This window comes from Corapipo altera, unplaced genomic scaffold (genome assembly GCF_003945725.1).
Source record: "Corapipo altera isolate COAL_440 unplaced genomic scaffold, ASM394572v1 79, whole genome shotgun sequence".
Classification (NCBI taxonomy): domain Eukaryota; kingdom Metazoa; phylum Chordata; class Aves; order Passeriformes; family Pipridae; genus Corapipo; species Corapipo altera.
In genome coordinates, this window is record NW_020884927.1 from 1,029,267 (window position 1) to 1,047,244 (window position 17,978).

Consider the following 17,978-nt stretch of genomic DNA (forward strand, 5'->3'; position numbering starts at 1 on the left):
CATGGGATATTTTTGTAGCACTTGATATATTGAGTGGCTCACAGTTTTGATATTTTATCCTCTTGACAGTCCTACAGAGTAGTAGGGTAAAATTTGTACTATGCAGAAGAAGACCTAGAGCAAAGAAAAAGTCATATGCAAAGTATCAGACTGGAAGCTGTGGCAGAGCAGGGCTCAAACTGGTGTTGATCAGCCATCCTTCCTAAAGTGCAATACTTAGAGCTTTCATTACAAAACCCTTGCAGTGTCTAACTAATAAATAACACTCTCAATCAAAGACATATAAGACTGAAAATAGCTACTGTCTCGACAAAACTCCTACTCCTCCTCACACTGATGAAGCAGGATTAAAATAAACAGCTTTAAGTTCAAGCATCAAAAAAGGGAAGAAAACCTGTCACAGGGCAAAGCATAATAGAAAGCCTCTAAAGTTAACTTGGAAAGGAGAGCATGGGCCCGTGGAAAGGGTGCTGCATCCACAGCTCTGCTGCATAAACCATCTTGTGTGCTCATGCCTCACTTATCTGCAGGATAAAAGTCTTTCTCTTATAAATTTCCTATTCTGCCAGTGGGGAAAAAAATTAGACTAAATAGCAAACTACTACAGTAAAGAGCTTTCTTAGCTGCAGGGATTTCTACTCATGCCAATATCTTTATATGTTTTTAAACAAAGATGGTACCTTCATAGGGAGAAATCATTTCCTCCAGTTTTTGCATGTCTGTATTCCTGGTTCTAGAGCCGACATCCTTTGTCAGCAAAGCCATAGAATTTGGGAACAAACTGTTTCCCTTAGAGCAGACAGAAAGACACTTGCATCATCACCTGTCTCACTTTCAGGACAGAGATGGCTCCAAACAAAGACACCGGTGGCTGAGTACGAATGCTAAGTGCTTGTAGGAAAGGAAATTGTCCTTCTGAGTTAGTCACCAGCACCAACTCCTGGACATTCAATTCCGTTTCCCTTTAAGCCTCAGACACCCTCCTTTCACACACTATTCACCACGGATTGACACTTGTTCTCAACACCTGGGACTGTTTATCTGATTTCTAAAGTCCCTGGAGGGGTAACCTTCACTTTTGGTACCAGGGCAGTTTATTGCATACACCCACGTCTGCTTCTCTAGTAACAAACCAAAATGCTGTATCTGCAATAGCTTTTATGGTTTCCAAAATTACAGACCAACTTCTCTGCAGGCTCAGGGGGCAACTGTGATGAAGAGTGTCTTAATCTTTCTGTAAGAGGAAACAATAGAGGGGTGTATGTAACAAAGCCAGGTGCCAAGGCCTGAAATGCACGTAAGATTTCAACCTTGTGTCAAGTTAGGAAAGTTTGGGCTAGAAGAAAAGGGCAACTACAGCACACCAGAAGTCATGCCTTTGCTTCTGCATGATGTCTGTGCAAGACAGGAAGTCTGCCTTGGTTGTATTTTAAACAGGTTTTTGTATCTCCTTCTAGCAGTCTGGTTTAGGACTGATTAACGTGTTTATGGCCTTTCCCTGACTCCTATTAAAGGAAATGATAAGTGTTTTCCAGCAAAAACACAAATGCGTCCCATTTGAGTGTAACTACCTCACAGCTGAGCAGGCAAGGACTAACCACAGCAGTGTCAGCTGATCTTAGTTTTCTGCTAATTACATGCCCTTAACACCAGCTTTGGGATCTCTTTGCAGAGATCCTGTCTCCCAGCCAACAACCCAAGTGCAGGAATGCTTACTGCAATTCACTGTGTTTGTATTGCTCTACTGCTAAACACACAAAGACATTATTCTAAAGTTCTCTCTCCGTTGTTAATTCACTGTAGCTTCAGTCTCTTTATGGGTGTTTGAGAGATAACATCCAACAAAGCACAGTGCTTTGAGCTTCTATTTCAAGTCCAACAATTAACACAAACAGTAACCATCCCTCGGACCTATTACCGTGCCAGGAGTGTTTCGAAATACAGGCTAGAGCCACATCAAACACGCTTCTCTAACAGCTTACAGGATGAGACAAGAGTGCACTCTGAATATTTAATTATTTCATTTAGCCCGCAGACAGCTTTCCTGTGTTTGTTTATGCCGAAGTTAAGCCTAAACAGCTCCATAAACCAAGCGAGTGTTATTGCCATTTTACAGACGAGGAGTGCACAGAAGCAATGAGAAGTGACTCTTAATTCGAGGGCTCAGATTACCTAGTAAAAGTATCAGATTTAATGTCTTTTCAAGCACAAAAGGCTGCCTGCACACTTGCACATAAACAAGTTGGGAAACTTCTCTTGCTGGCAGACAACTTTATCTCGGATAAAGCCCAAGAGAAACAAAACAACTAAAAAGGAAGCAGTCCAGCTCTTAAAGGCAAAAGGAAAATAAACATGTATTCTGATACATCCTAATACAGCCACATCTGCCTTTTGCTGTGTGGATCCTGCCTGCCTTCACGAACCAACACCTACTTAAAACACCGTAACGCGGTGATGTTAAATAGCACACTCCACTTTTCCTAGCAGAAAAAACTTTTTAGCGATGGATAAATTAAGGCCCTGGAGCACCCTCTCGCGGCAGGCTGGAAATTGCTGGAAATCAGCTGCAATTGATCCTTTTACCCTCTTAGTTTAAAATTTTAAAATGGTTTCAAACAAAGCCCGGGCTCCCCAGCTGTGCCCAGCACGAGGCCACTCACCTGCTGCCCGCTGAGGAAGGGGTGTCCCAGAGCCTGCTTCCCTGCTCCCGGAGAACAAGGTGAGCTTTGTGCAGAGAGGGGAAGGCTGTCTAAGAGGCTCCTCGCAGTCAAGTGCTGTTTTGTCCAGGAACAAAACCCCCCCCCGGCATCCCTCACGTGTCTCGGCCCCGGTGTAGCTGTGTTGCTGCTGCTGCAGTCACCAATACCCAGCCCCTGGGGGTATCAGTGCCCCAGGGGGGACAGGACAGAAGCAGCACAGCTCACCTGGGACTAAACAGCCTGGTAATTCCATTGCCTTGAGGCATTCCAGCTTGTACAGCACCAGGGCTGAGCCCCCCACCTGTGGCAGAGTAGGTCCTGAGAGCCCAGCTGAGCATTATTGTGGAGCCAAGGCTACACCCAGGAGCAGTTCCAGGCTTTGCCACCACCAACTAAAATGAGACTAAAGCATTTTATGTAGCAGAAATGGCACATGGAAAAAGCCACTGCACCTCTGCTATCACTGTGCAAGCTTGTGTGCAGATGGGAAGACACGTACCAAGCGTCATTCAAATTTAGCTTAACCATTTAACACCAAAACAGAGGAAGCTGGACACATTTATACACACCAAAATAAGAATTAGAATTTCTGCACAAGGCCTCAGGCAACCTCAGACTTGACAGACTTAAACCCTACAGCCTATTTCAACTTCTCAAAGACCATTGGTACTTTGGACTAGGTGCAGGAATCACAATCAATCACTGACGTAGAGGGCAGTGACCTCTTTAAACATTTCACCCCTGAAGAAATTAAAAACTATTTACTTATGGTAACCTAAAAATGAAAACATTTTCTGACAAAACAGATATAACAAGGATTAAACCTGCTAGACTTCTGTCTCACAGGATAGCTACGGCAGGCCTCCCAAATCATCATTTGAGCACCTACTGACTTTGCACATCAATCCCAAGGCATCTCATACACCTCTGGAATAAAAAAATTATGTAAAGTGGGTTAGTTGTTCTTCTGCAGTTTATATCAGACTCAAATTTATTAGAGTAGTTAAAAAAATAGATCCCAGTTTCTTCTAACATGAAAAATCAGCTCATAGCTGTGTTGCAACTTTTCATATCCACAGGGTTTTTTTAAGATCATGAATTAAAAAAAAAAAAAGCTAAATATAACTCAAAACACTAGCACTGCAAGACATTATATACTGTTTTCCTATTTATGCTAAGAATCTTCTGTAGATAAAGCCTTTTTAATCTCAAAGTACCTCTGATTTCTCTGTTTACTCTTGGGATTAAAAAAAAAAAACCACAACCAACGCAAATGAAAATTATGTAAAACCAACAAATACAATCCCAAATAACAAGTACACAATTAATGACTAGTGAAAAAGTATTGTGTTGTGCTTCACTGGGTAATTAGGCCAGAGCACAGGTTTCACATCAGTATTGATTACACCAGCTCTGTTCATCCCTCCCCAAGCTGTTCCCATCTCCCTGCCTCAAAAAGAGATGACAAAACCCCACTCAGGAGAAAGCACAGGAATCCTCTGGGGCTTGCAGAGAGCTGGCTCTCACTGTTTATACATGTTACTGCCACAAATTATAAAGCCCATCGTAGCTTACCAATGCCAATCCAAGTCAGTGAAAAAGAAGGTTTGAAAACACACCAGAATTGAGTGAGATCTCTCAAAGAAACCATTTTCAGAGCATCTGTTCAAGGTGTCACCTATACCCCTGTCTTTATGCTTTGATCAAGTTGCCACTGTAAGAAAACTTTTGAAACATAGGCTCAATATAAGACTTGACTTATTAATAACAATATTCCAAACAGCACATGTAGGACACTCAGCGATTTACAGTTCAAGCTTTAAGAATTTAATATTTTAACTTAAGCACTTTAAATCTGAGGCCGGGAGCTGCCAACTATTAGACTGAGTATTTTTATTTGCCAGTTTATAGATGAAAAAACTTAATTTACAAGAGAAAAGGAACCACAAATTAGGCTCTCAGTAAAAGGATACTATTTATCTTTCAGTTCTGCTGAAGGGAGTGGTGGACATAGAAAAAGTATTAATACTCAAACCTGTCTTCTAAGGAAAAAACTACATTAAACACAAGGAATGAGTAAGTCCATGTTTATGCAAAACAGCTCAGGCCAGTATAACCTTGAGTTCTGCTGTTCTAAGTGACTAAATGGAGGAAGGAAGCTATGTCACTATTTCAAAACATCTTCAAGGTTATTCAGATTTCTTAGAAGAGCCCATTTCCTTCTTCCTAGATGACATAACTTGTATCAATTTTTAAAAGTTTGCATAAACAGACTTTATTTTGTTGCTAAACAGTCACTATAGTTTCATTAATTGGCCAGTTTTGACGTATTCGGTTGCTGGATGGGAAACAACACTTTAAAACTATTTCTTATAAAACTCCTTCAAGGCTAATTTAAATAATTTTTTCCAGCTGTCTTCTATTATTAAGTAAATTTCAGGAATACTAGTGTAGCTGTATCTTCTCTCTGCTTCTCCTCTTGGCTTTCCTGAGCAGCAGCAGCACAAAATTGATATTCTCATCAGTCGTGCAGCCTCCCACGGGTTTCTGAATAGCAGCAGTAAAACTGAACAGTCTTGTTAACTCCCTGACACTGCTGGTTACCAAAACCAACTCTGAGCAGCAAAGGCTTGGACGTAATCTTGAGAAACTGAGCTGACCCTGTAAGCTAAGGAAGGCCTCATCATATTGATTTACACTCCAGCTTGGGTTTGAAGGGTTATCTTCACAATCCAGGGGCTACAAAATTAGAAGGGACAAATATTTTGGGGCTTTGTCTAGAAGACAGATCTGTGCTCTGTAAACACCTTTTAGACCCCTGATATTCAGGGTTAATGTAGGAGGTAATACTAATCTACTTGGATATGACAATATTTGAACAAGCTTCTACCCTGGGCCACGTTGGAGTGTGCACAGATGGGGAAATGCTTCTCCACTTTGCAATTCCTGTATGTTTTGGGGTGTTTGGTGAGGCCCACTGCTCTCTGCAGCCAACTTTTCCACAAATTATGAGTCTAATTGAACAGAGAATCTGAAAACCAGGAATACTTCATGATCAATGCCAAATGCTCCAATATGTATAATATTAATATCATTTAGCCAATGCTCACATGATTTCTTTCAACCACAAGCAAGCCTGACACCTGTTTCAAAATTAGCCACGGTGATCTTAGTTGAGATGATGACAACTAGGAACAGCCAAGACATACTTGATGCTTTGTTGTTGGGATTATCGTGGGAGAAAGGAAGGAGAAATAAGACTGGGAGGTGCACAGGGTCACAGATCCAGAATATTCTTATCCTCTTGAACTCTAATTTGATTCCTAATTTGACCCAAAAGCAGCAGGAGATGCTTCCTATGTCTTTGCCATATATACTTCTAATAAGAAGAAACTACTACAGTTTCACTTTGGTATTAAATAATAACAAAACCAAAATCCAACCCAGCAGCATTATCAAATTAAAGGATGGGGGATGCAGAACTGTCCTATAGAAAAATGAGTGTTCCTTTTCTTACATTATTGTAATCCCAATTGTCATATCACCATAGTCACAGAAAACTTTCAAATTAACATAATCAAAGCTCTAAGTTTATTAATAGTCATTTTTAATAGAAATATCAGAGTAATGTTAAGATCCTAAAGACAATGTTTGGGTGGGAAGGACAGAAGAAGAGGAAAGGAATTTCTTGAAAAAGTTCAGTCTTAAAAGAAGTATGTTTAACTGGCCTTTAAAGAGCACTAGAAGATTGAAATAAAACCAATTTGATTTTTAGTGAAGTCTTTGTCTCCCTCTCAAAAAAAGGCAGTTATTTTTGGGCTGTTTTTCAGAATGCCTGTGCTGATTTAGCTGATACTGAAAGCCACCTATTAAAAAGTTAATTTATACCCAGCTGCAGACAAGCAATTGCTCTGGGGGATGCACATGTCTTTATGGAGAGCCCACAAAGCACATGCAACTTCCTAAGCAGATATGGGTAATATAACTAAGCTTTGTTGTTGTGGTTTACAGTGTTACCAACAGGAAGCCTCAATGGTTTTGTAAGTGTCACTTATTCTGGGGAGAATAATCTCTATGGGTCATACCAAGATCAGCCTTTAAAATAAAGTATTTCATAACCACAAAACCAGAGAAATGTGAGGGATGATGCAGTAATGGTGAGAGAACTTTACACATGACTTCAGACCCAGCAAGTTAACGGTGTTACTCCACTCAGTGCAAGCTTTTGTTCCTTTCCTGCTGTGCTGAAGGTGCTGCTGGGGGTCCAAACAACTAGGAGAAATATTTATTTGTCAGTAAATACTTTTCTGATTGCTGTTAAGGAGAGAACTCTAAGCCTACACTGCAGATTCACCTGCAAAGCCAGTCCAGGGGCCATTTGCAGTGCAAGCTTTGCATCACTCGTAATTACATGCTGGTGAAAGCACTCCTAATGGTTTGGCAAGCAGGGATTTGGGATATCAGACTCTGAAACAGTTAGAATGGAGGTGAGGCTTTGGTCTCTAGTCATCCATCCTTGGCTTTCTGAAATACAACCAGATGAAAATAAGCTCAGCACGTCACTAGACAAAACCCGACTGTATTGCTTGTAATAACTTCCACACACATCCCTACTGGAGTAAGTGCAAACTGCTGTCTCTTGGCTTATATTAGCTGGATTTTGACACAGTTTCTTATGAGTGTGAATTAGTCAGCTGTCAGCAGTATTTACAAGATAGTTTACGGATAGTAAGTATATTGGAAACAGTAAGCCATGACAACTAAGAAAACCAGGCTACAATAAATCACAGTAGCGATTGTCAAGGTTTAGCCATAAAACAAAAAAGTAGGGTTTGACTGACTTGAGGACTGCCAGAGGACTGGCCTGCTTTAAGAAACACACATGACATTTGCTGAAGAAGGTCACAAAACAGGTCACTTCTCCTGAACACAGGAGAAAACACGATTTCAAGCTTGCTGTCCCAGAAATGAAATATGGCTGAAGCCACCCCTGCTAGAGCATCTCCAGAAGACAGTCCAACTGCCTCCCAACGCTAATCGTGTGAGCTGCTAGGTTAAAAAAAGATGATTTAAGCCACTTGTAACAATTTGCTTGCGTGTCCAAGAGCTTACACCTTCACTTCCCACCGATTTGTTTGCTTGGCCACGTCCTTATTTCCAAAAAAAAATCCCACAATTTTTTTTTTTGCAAAACATTGCTCTTGCAAGCAATAGCAAGTTTGTGAAATATTGCTAGAACAACTTGTACTACACCATCTGCTACATGGGGAGAACTGAGAAGCTGGAGATCTGTCTGGGCTTTGAAATTTGATTTTTAAGTTGGTTCTGACTTAAACATTTTGAAGTAATTTCATTTTGGTCTTACCTTCTTTAGACTGTGTTCCCTGTCTACGTGCAAAGTACATAGGGAATAAATACATAGCAGGAATTAGATCAGTAGTTTGTATTATATTGTCCCTTCCATTGAGTTGGTAGAGGCCTCTCATTTGCAAAATACAGTAAGTGAAAATCTCAGCTTAACACAAGGTATAAAAATCAATATTGAATGCAACTGAATCTGCAGGAATAATTTAGATATCATGGGGAATGATGCAACAGAGAACACGTCTATAATTTCATGTTCTACAAGAGATGTTCCTCTAGACGCTCAGCTGAACTCTCCTTTATTCCCCATATAATTAGTTAAAAGTTATTTATACATTATGATCCCACTAGATTTCTGATTTACAGTACAAAAAGTCAGGCACTGAATACAGTGATTATATTCCATCTGCACAGGGCATTTACTGACAGGAAAGTCTGCGGGCAAGTAGTTCTGGCCTGAGCTTGCTGCATTTCACTGGGATGAAAAATAAAGAACATTTTAGGCAGCCCACAAAGTGCAGTTGTTAAACTGACCCTATTTTCTCTCCTTCTTTCCATTTTCCTGCATCCAGCCCTTCAGTTTCACTGAATTTCAAAGGGACAGTGTTATTTATGCTTCTTCCTATTTTAGAATGTTTTTATCATGTGGCATAGCACTCCAACTGCCTTAGGGGAGCTTTAATGATAATTTTATTTTTAAAAGTATAGGCTTATCTTGCCTGACCTTGATGCACATAGTAAAAGGTTGCTAAACTCCTCCTCTAGAAAACAAAACAGGGAACAAATGTCCTGCGCCTGCTGGATCAAAAGCTCAAGTGTGGCAGAGCCTTCCACTACCCCAAAATATATCACCAAGGCAACAGTAGCAGTATTGCAAACAGGTATTGGAAAGACTTCCTTGCCAGGATTTAAATAATCTGATTTTCCTGCAGTATGTGCTCTACAACACTCAGCAAGTCTTTTCAGAGATGAAAAGCATGCTAACACCATTCCTAAGAGTATCTTGGTACAGTAGGGCGTTATCAGCGCTCTTCTGAAAGCAAATTAAGAGCGTGTCACTCTTCAAAGGTCGTACGAGGAGCCAAGTAGAGCCCATGCAACTTGGAAGTTGTTGGTTGTTGTTGCTTGTAGCCCTTTCCTCAAACAAACTACTGAAAGGGATAAGGAGATAACCTACTTCCCTCTTCTCTCCCCTGTTCCTTCTCTGGAAGGGAAAGCAAGCTCATCCTATAATGGCACCAAGTACTTCTTGTCTCTTCTGGTTGCACTGACCTGTAAGAATTTGATCCTAACTAGTGCTCACTGCAGCTTTTCTCTCTGGAGTTGCTGTGCCTGTGGTACAACTGAATTCTGATAGAGAGTACATGGGAACACTAGTGGTGAATAATCCTTCTGTTTACACTCTTCCTTTCTACTACATTAATAGCAACCAACAAGCTTGATGATCCATTGCCTGCTTAAAGTCACAGACTAGGTGTCAGGAATACTTGCTAAGGGGTGTTTGAAGGGCTAATTGCAGAAGACTGCAAAATCCATGATTATCTTTTTGCATCCTGGAGAATTCTGCTCCACAGCTAATGGATGACAGGGGTGTATCAGCTTGCTTAGAACTGCTCTGCTCGATTCCATAGCAGTGCTCACAGAATTCAATACCAGGGTGAGCTCAAAGCCCCAGCGGTCGAGGTGTCTGTTCTCATGAGGGAACAGTGGCTTGCCACAATACAGATCCCTTTGTTCTTTCCATAAAACAGAAAACATCTTCAAATTCCTTGCTTCCTCCAAAAATACATCCTGAAGTAGGGAGTGCCTGTAGTGCTTCTCCTGTAGAGCTTCTGCTACACAACTGTAACAGAGCAAAGCTCGGGACAAGCCGGCTCAACTCAACCTCTCAATTTTTCAAGGACATCTACACTTCAAATTAGTTGGGTACAAATGCTTGTCACAGGTTTCCAGTAGCTTAAGGTAAGGGGTTTTACACTTTATTTATTTGATATGAGGTATTCTTCAAAATCCTGTAGCAAAATGAGTCCGAGGCTGAAAACATTGTTTATCTCCATCCTTTTCATAAACAACCCAGAAGAAGCAACCCTTCAAAATGAACTCTGGCAAGAGTACTTAGCACGGTTTGCTCCTGGCACAGCGTAGTCTGAAATGTGCCAACATGAGCTGAGGCAGGGATTTATACCTGCAAGGGTCTCACACAGTCAACAGGTTGTCTTCCTCACATCCATGAGAAGGAAAGCCAAGGAAAGGAGATAATCCAGGCTCATCCTGTGACTGGCTGGTTTAGTCACTGGTCCAAGGGTGCTAACCCAGAACCCTGTGCTTTTGCCATCACTTTTCATACGCTCTGAATACATGTCCTAGAGACAGGATGGGAGGTCAGGTTCAGAAAGAAATTACTAAAAAAGAGGAATCTGGATCAAATAATATCACCAGCAACCACAGCATCTCAGCAGCAGAAGTGTATAACTCACATAAAGAAAGCCAGGTTGAATAAAATAGGGCAGCAAGGTCATTAAATGAAAAATAAGAATACAAGTTGAGAGCAATTCCCTCGGACAAGGAGAGTCAGGATCACAGGAAACAGTTTCTCTGACAAAGGAAGTGAACTACAGATTCAGGAACATATATCTTCAGTTATTGCCCAAGACAAGCATTTAAATAGGTAAAACAGTTTAAAAACCCACCTCTGGCTGGCATTTAGTACAGATTATCAATACTGAGTTGTTTACTCATTCCTAGTAAAATGTGCGTGGAATCAGGGAACAATTTACAATAGCTGAGGCATTCACCAAGATGGAATAAGAGTTTGAAGCCTACCTTGAAATTCTCAAAACCTGGACTGCCAAAAAACCCCGCCCCTTTTACATAACCTAACAGAATAAAACACTGTATCTTATTTTTGACGCACCTTCCTTTACAGTCTGCACAGACAATAACAGAAGCAAAAAAAACCTAAATTGTATCCATTATCTTACGGCTGAGGCAGATAACCTAAGCAATATAAATAGTAGAGAAATTATTTTAAAAGACACCATCACTGTTATCACCGAGCAGTGTTCTTTTTACATGGCACTGAACAGTTTTATTCAGAGTGTGTTGGCTTTCCAGGCTCATTCTTGTTTCTAGTTCTATGCAAGACAGAGCAGAAGGGCTGGCAGGGCACATAACTTGACTTGATCTGCATGCATGCTTAAGAAACCTTTTCCTCTCCATTTCCCTGCCACTGCATGTCAATAATGCTCCCTACCTTCTAACTTAAAAATTTAGTAGGGTGGAGGGAGGAGCTGGAAGGATTTGTTCAGGATGCTGAACTAAATCACTACCAAAACACACTGCAAGAAATGAAAAGAAGTGCTTGAGTCAGTGTCAACCGTGTATTCTGAAGTCTCTGCACATCCCCACACGCTGTACTGTACTTCCCACAAACGTCCTTTCTGTCCTTGCCTTGTGAGAGCAGGAACTAAAGAGTCATCTTGGTACCAAAACACGGACAGACAGTTTGACATGAGCAGGAGTGCACTTAGCAGCCTCTACAGCAATTCTGCTCTGTTGCTACAGCCAGACTTACCCCACTGGAAGAAGTGGGGTATGTGCATTACTTCTGAGATCTCCTGACATTGTGATTGTGCAGCATTAGTCTATCACATGAATGTTTTTGCCAAAGAACCTCTTAATGTACAAAAATACAAAGATGGCAGAGTAAAACATGAAGTTGGTGACACTAAGGTTGAAAGATGTAATAAAACAACAACTCTTAGTTTTAATTGTAGTAATAGTAGGTCAGGCATTCAGCCAGCACGTTCTGTTTTGGTTCTAAAGCTGATAGTGCTCCCTGAACTCCAAAGCTGTGATAACGCTGAGATTTTTAGGAACCAGATTCAGTGCTGTGCTCTTGTTGTGATACAGGTACTTACATGTCAGCAGTCCCAGCAGATGATATTTACTGTTAGACTGCTGGTTGCATGTTCCTTAATCTTTTTGCCTACTCTCACTGTATTAAGCAAAAGAAAACATGTATTGTCAGGAGCAGCCTTTCTTTATAAACACTGACATCCCTCTCCACCTAAAGCCAAGCCAGCCAAGCTCTCCAGAGCTGACTCAGGTCTTTAGGATTAGAGGTGCATCCACACATCTATTCTCAACGTGCTTGTCAAGGCAGACAGGGTTCAGTTGATCATACCTTCCAAAACTTGGCAACATCTTAACATAATGCACAAATAGGTATAATAAAAAAAACGTGGTTGCAAAGTGGGATTTGAAGTTGCAGGATCCTGCTAAGAGGTTACAGAAACGAATCGTGTTACAATAAACATTTCCCTTACAGGTTTACAGCAATAAGAATAGAAGCGGACAGGCAAAAACTTCAACCGAGAATCAGATGGCAGCTATAACACCCCAGACAAAACGAAATTGTTTGCTCTGCCAGGAGCTATATAGAGACTCGCAGATCTAGAAGGGCAAGTCGCAAAACGCCTCAGCAAACAGAAGACAAAGCACATGTTACCTTTACCTTTGTAAACAAAACCAGAGCTCGGAACCGCCGCGGTGACAGCGACCGAACACCGCGGTGTCCCGACCCCCGGCGGTGCCACCTCGCTCCCGGTGTGGCCGATCCCGAGCTCCCGGGGGATAAAGCTCCTCCGGGGTCGAGCATCCCCACGGGACGCGGCGGCCGGGGCGAGCATCCCCCCGGGCCGTGTGCTCCCCGCTCCCCCCGCCCGCCCCTCCCCTCCTCCAGTAAACCCACGGCAACAAAAGAGGGAGGGGAGCGAGGCCGATCGCGCCCCTCTTCCCCCCGCGCCGGCCGCTCACCGTGCTGGGTGAAGACATTGAATCCTCCCTCTGCGGAGCGCCCGGCCGCCTCCCGCCGGCGGCCCGCGGGCCTGGCCGCGCTGCTCCCCCGCGGTCCCCGCGGCTGCTGCTGCTGCTGCGGCGGCGGCTGGTGCTGGAGCCCCGCGCCCGGCTCCCCGACGCGGCCCACCTGCTGCCCCATGGCGGGCCGCGCTCACATCCCGCCGCTCCCGGCCCGGCAGGCGCGTCCCGCTGCTCCCGCGGCCGGACCCGGCGGCTCCCGCGGAGCTCCGCGCTGGAGCTTCACGGGCTCGCCCCCGCAGCCCCCGCCGCCATCTTAAACCACAGAGCGCCGGCGGAGCGCGGACGGAGCGGCTCCCGCGGCCGCCTCCGGTCCGCCCAGGGAGGGAGGGAGGGAGAGGGAAAGAGGGAGGGAAGGAAGGAGCGAGGGAGGGTGGCCGCGCCCCCCCAGCCCAGCCCAGCCCGCCCCGCCGCGGCACACGGAATCCCGGAATCTCGGAACTGTAAGGGTTGGAAGAGATCTCCGGAGAGGCAAGGCAGGGTCACCTAGAACAGGTGACACAGGGACGCGTCCAGGTGGGTTTGGAACGTCTCCAGAAGGAGAGACTCCATGCCTCCCTGGACAGCCTGTTCCAGGGCTCTGCCACTTTCAGTGGAAAGAAGTTCTTACTTATAGAATACGCTGAGTTGGGAGGGACCCATCAGGGTCGCTGAATCCAACTCTTGCCCCTGAACAGGACATCCTCAGAATCCCACCCTGAGCCTGGGAGCGCTGTCCAAGGGCTTCTTGAACTCTGTCAGGCTAAGGCAGTGGCCGTGGCCCCGAGGCCACCCCAGCCCAAGGAAGATGCTCTCCCTATAGGATACAGCCAGGCTGGTTCACCTACAAACCCGAGCAGGTGTGAGTGGTGAAGTCAGGGCCATGTGCTCCCAGGAGGGAGCAGTGGTGGGTCTGTCCAGGGCCATGTGCAAGGAGGTTGTTGTAGCCAAGTGGGGGTTGGCCTCTTCTCCCAGGTAAAAAGCGATGGGCCAAGATGACATGGTCTTAAGCTGTGCCAGGGGAGGTTGAGGCTGGATGTTAGGAGGAATTTCTTCACAGGAAGGGTGATTAGACATTGGAACGAGATGACTGGGGAAGTGGTGGAGTCACCATCCCTGGAGGTGTTCAAGCAAAGACTGGATGTGGCACTGAGTGCCATGGTCTAGTTGATGTGGTGATGTTTGGTCATAGGTTGGACTTGATATCTCAGAGGTCTTTTCCAACATAACTAATCCTGTGATTCTGTGATCTCCATGGGTCACCAGACCCCAGGTTGATTCGTTGGGCTTCCACAGGGACCTGCATGGAGGAGGAGGAAGGCACTACTGTGTGAGTAACCTCATATGTTGGAGGCCAGGTGTGGTTGGCAGCAGGGTATTGTCGTTGGGTGGTTGAACATACACTCAATTCTGTAACTAATTAGTAAACTGTCTTCTTTCAGCTTCTGTAATATCAGCATAAGGCACTTCAAAGCAGAAGGGAGGAGGTTTCATCCCAAAAGATAATGGTGCTTGTCACAGTTTAGAGGACCTGGGCACTTGGAAATATTTCACTCTCCATGCTAGCAACCATTTTAGCAATGCCTTGGCAATGTTGCTTCATCCTGGATGAGCCACAATGCTGCTACCCTTGGATGCCTTCACCACTGAGAACTGATGTGACAGTGACAAATTGGCTTGGTAACACTTGTATCCATCCGGCTTCCAACCTCTGTGTGGCCATCCTGGGATGGGAAGGTGAGGAGACGTTCCTCTCATTGCTCTGTGAAAGTCAGCTTTCAGTGACAGGAATTCTAAGGTCATGTTCTACCTTCCCAGAATCTTGAGGATCCATACTGTTGCATGTACTCAAACTGCACCCTGCTGCAATAATAATTCTGCCTAAATTAGGGGGGGGCTCATCCCATTGGGCTGGTGTGTTCTCTGACACAGGCTGGAATGCCTTAACTCACTAAATTAATGGACTAAGAAAGTTGGGGAGATCAGAAATTACAGACAGACTTGCTAATAACACACAACAAAACAGTTCTTAAAATAGTGCTGGGACCATCTGGGGTGTTGCCAAGTCTGGGACCTTGTACAGGTACGGTTATGTGGATGTGAGGAGAGGGTGTTCCTGCAGAATGGACAGTCCCGGGCAGAACTGGCCCATGGGTAAACTCTGCAGTGGAGATATTTCCTGGTCTCGTTCCAGCCAGAATTTGCAGGGTTTGGCATTTATAAATGGTTTGCCTTGTAAACAAAATATATGTTCTCTGGAGACTGTAGGGACAACAAACACAGAACTCCCTCATGCCATTTGCAGTTGCCACGTAGGATAGAACCACTCATTAAAAATCAACAGAAATACTATTTTTCTTTCCTAATGCCTTTTACTTGCTCGTGAAGAACTATCCAGAGGAAGGCCATTAGCATTTTAAAAGAAGATGCCAGTGTCAAGAGACTGTTATATGTAAGTGCACCAAGGAGAATTGGATTTAAACACTGCTCTTATTCCTCAGATCTCATGAAATCCCTCATTCTCTCTCTCAGCTTGTGCACATAAAGCAGCTCACTGAGGGTTACGTTAATGCCCGACTGCAGGGAACCTGTCTGACACACAGAACCATCTTTCCTGGGGATGGGGTCAGGCAGGGGCTTTCTGAGAAGGCCTGTTGCAGGGAGAAGAGGGCTGTAGCGTGGGGGTTTTGTTGTTTATAATAGTGTTTTAAGACTATGCTGTACCCTGTAAAAAAAGCTTCAAAGCCAGTGCCCCAGCCATTGCTGGTTCAGTGCTAAACAAGCCAGACCCTCAGACTGGGCTCCACTTGGTCCCCTGGTGTCCTATAAACAGGGGATGCCCTGGTTGGTGACTGCTCTTTGTAGAACCCCTGCTAGAACAGCAGTGGGGATAGAAACAAGAAATCCCCAAACTGAAAATGTCTCTGTGCTGCTGAGTCACCGATGACACTGAGCCACATGTTCCTTGTTGTTACAGCAGGAGGTAGGAAGTTACTGCACAGTGTTGTGGTTAACCATGCAAAGACAAGAGGTAAGGTCTGCACCAATGCTACCTATTATTATCAGCTGTGATGTTATCAGCCTCAGTAAGCATCAGGAATAGGCTGTTTCTCAAAGGTAATTTCTCCTGAAGAGGTCTGGCACTGTGAGTTAATAAGGCATCAGTAAGTTACTGTGCTGGAGATTTTGGGCTTCCAGTTAATCTGCCATTCATGAGCTGTTCAAGTAAGGGATAAAAAGGACCAAGGAACAAAGGCAGCACTGAGGTTACAGTCATGTGCCTGACAAGAAATGTGGTATTTCTAGAAACAGCTCTAAACTGACTTTAAATATTAATGGTATATCCATTTCTTGAAGCTTCTTATAAGCACTGACAATGCATTTGCTCCCCATCCACAGTGTGCTCCAAAAATCACAGTCAGAAAATGCTGGCTGAGCAGTCTTACGTGCTCAGCACTATGTGTCATGAGAATGCTGCTGTCATCTGCCTGAAGTATGGCTTCTGTTCCAGAAGGAGCCTGTGGATAAACTGGAGACTCCTGAGCCACAGCGTTGAGTCAATTGGGCAGTTCCTGTTTGTAACTTAGGAGAAAATATCTAGCAGTGTGCTGCTGGTGGCTTGAAAATTAATTCTAGGAGTAATCATTGCTCTTCTTCCAACTCATATACCTTCTGTGTATCAAAGCTCCACAGAGAAACAGATTTGTATTAAACCTTTGGCTGGTATTTAGGCCAGGGATGTATTAGTTACAGTATTTGTTAAGAGGCCTTTGGAGGGTTCTCAGGAGTCAGGGATACCTGTGCATAGCATGTCAGGATTTTTATGCTTTAATTGTGGGGCTAGAACAAGCTGTGGAGCTCAGGACAGCTGTAGCTCCCCTGGGATGTCTGCAAAGGCAATGGGCACTGTCCAAGACACGGCCCAGGGCACTGCTGCTCTGTGTCCCTCTAACACCCCAGGCTGCACCTGCCTGACACCAGGCAGCCACCGGGTTTCCGGGGTGCAGCCACGCAGGGCTTTTGGGGAAAGGCTTTGAAATGAAAAAGAAAGATTTAAAAGTCTGAGAAAGGCTTCCTGACACAAGGTTAGTTGCTCTGCAATAAGTGCTGAAAGCTTGTAAGTGCTGAGCCGTGTCAAAGGCGGATGTCATTCCTTGGCGTAACACGTACAGGAGCTCACTCTTTCATCTCTGACTGACAGCTCTTAAAATGTCCCGTCTGCTCAGATCTGTCATGGCACAATAGGTGCTGTTTCAGTGTTGTCTTAAGAGTTATTTCAAATCACTACTATGATTTAAATTAGAATTTGTGTACAGTGCATGCAGGATAGCTTGGGGTACCCTCATGCCTGTTCAGTGAGAGTCTGTGAAGATAAAAGCGTTCTGAGGAAGTAACAGATTTTGCCCAACAGCACAGGAGGGTTCATGAGCAGCCTTGAGAGATGAAGTTTTCTCTGTCAATAACTGTTCTTTCTTCCACCATAGATAAAATTAAAACTCTACACACACACGCTCCCACAAATGTTGCGTCCCACCACCCAACTCGTCCCTCTCCTCCAGGCAGCCCAACCTTTTGTTCTGTCTTTGCTGCTGCTTCAGCACTTTCCTCATCCAAACCACTCTTCTGACACTGCCACTGGTCTAAACATCGATACCAACCACAGAGGGCTCCATGTGGAGGGAGGAAAGGGCCTGGGCACGCAGTGTTGTAGTGGAAAAGATGAGTGTGTCTGTGTGTAGAGACAGCCAGCTCACTACAGCATCTCAGGCATCCCTATTCTCCTCTTATTTGGCCCTGTGTTTTGGGTTAGATATGCTGTGTAACTAAGCACCCTCACGGATCACAACTGTGGGGCTGGGCCCTGTGTGTCTATCAAGTGCCAACAGCAGCACGTGGACTGTGCTGAGGTTTTGCAGGAGCTGTACCCATCCTGGTATAACCCATCTCCTTTCACAGCCTCCATCACAGGAAAGCCAGAGATGCAATAAGGACATTATGGGACTTCTTCAGGAATTTTTTTCCTGTCCAGTATATTTCTCTAAGTACTACAGCTGCACC

At 44.3% G+C, this 17,978-nt stretch overlaps 1 protein-coding gene across 2 annotated transcripts in view; it reads right to left on the reverse strand.

The window, feature by feature from the left end:
- ABL2 (ABL proto-oncogene 2, non-receptor tyrosine kinase) overlaps positions 1-13,204 on the reverse strand; it is a 44,184-nt gene extending 30,980 nt beyond the window's left edge. For both annotated transcript variants that reach the window (XM_027658405.1, XM_027658403.1), the window contains exon 1: positions 12,882-13,204. In XM_027658405.1, the coding sequence (XP_027514206.1) occupies positions 12,882-13,062 (181 nt within the window). In that variant the 5' untranslated portion in view covers positions 13,063-13,204. The remainder of the gene's footprint in view (positions 1-12,881) is intronic.
- Positions 13,205-17,978: the final 4,774 nt, after the last annotated feature.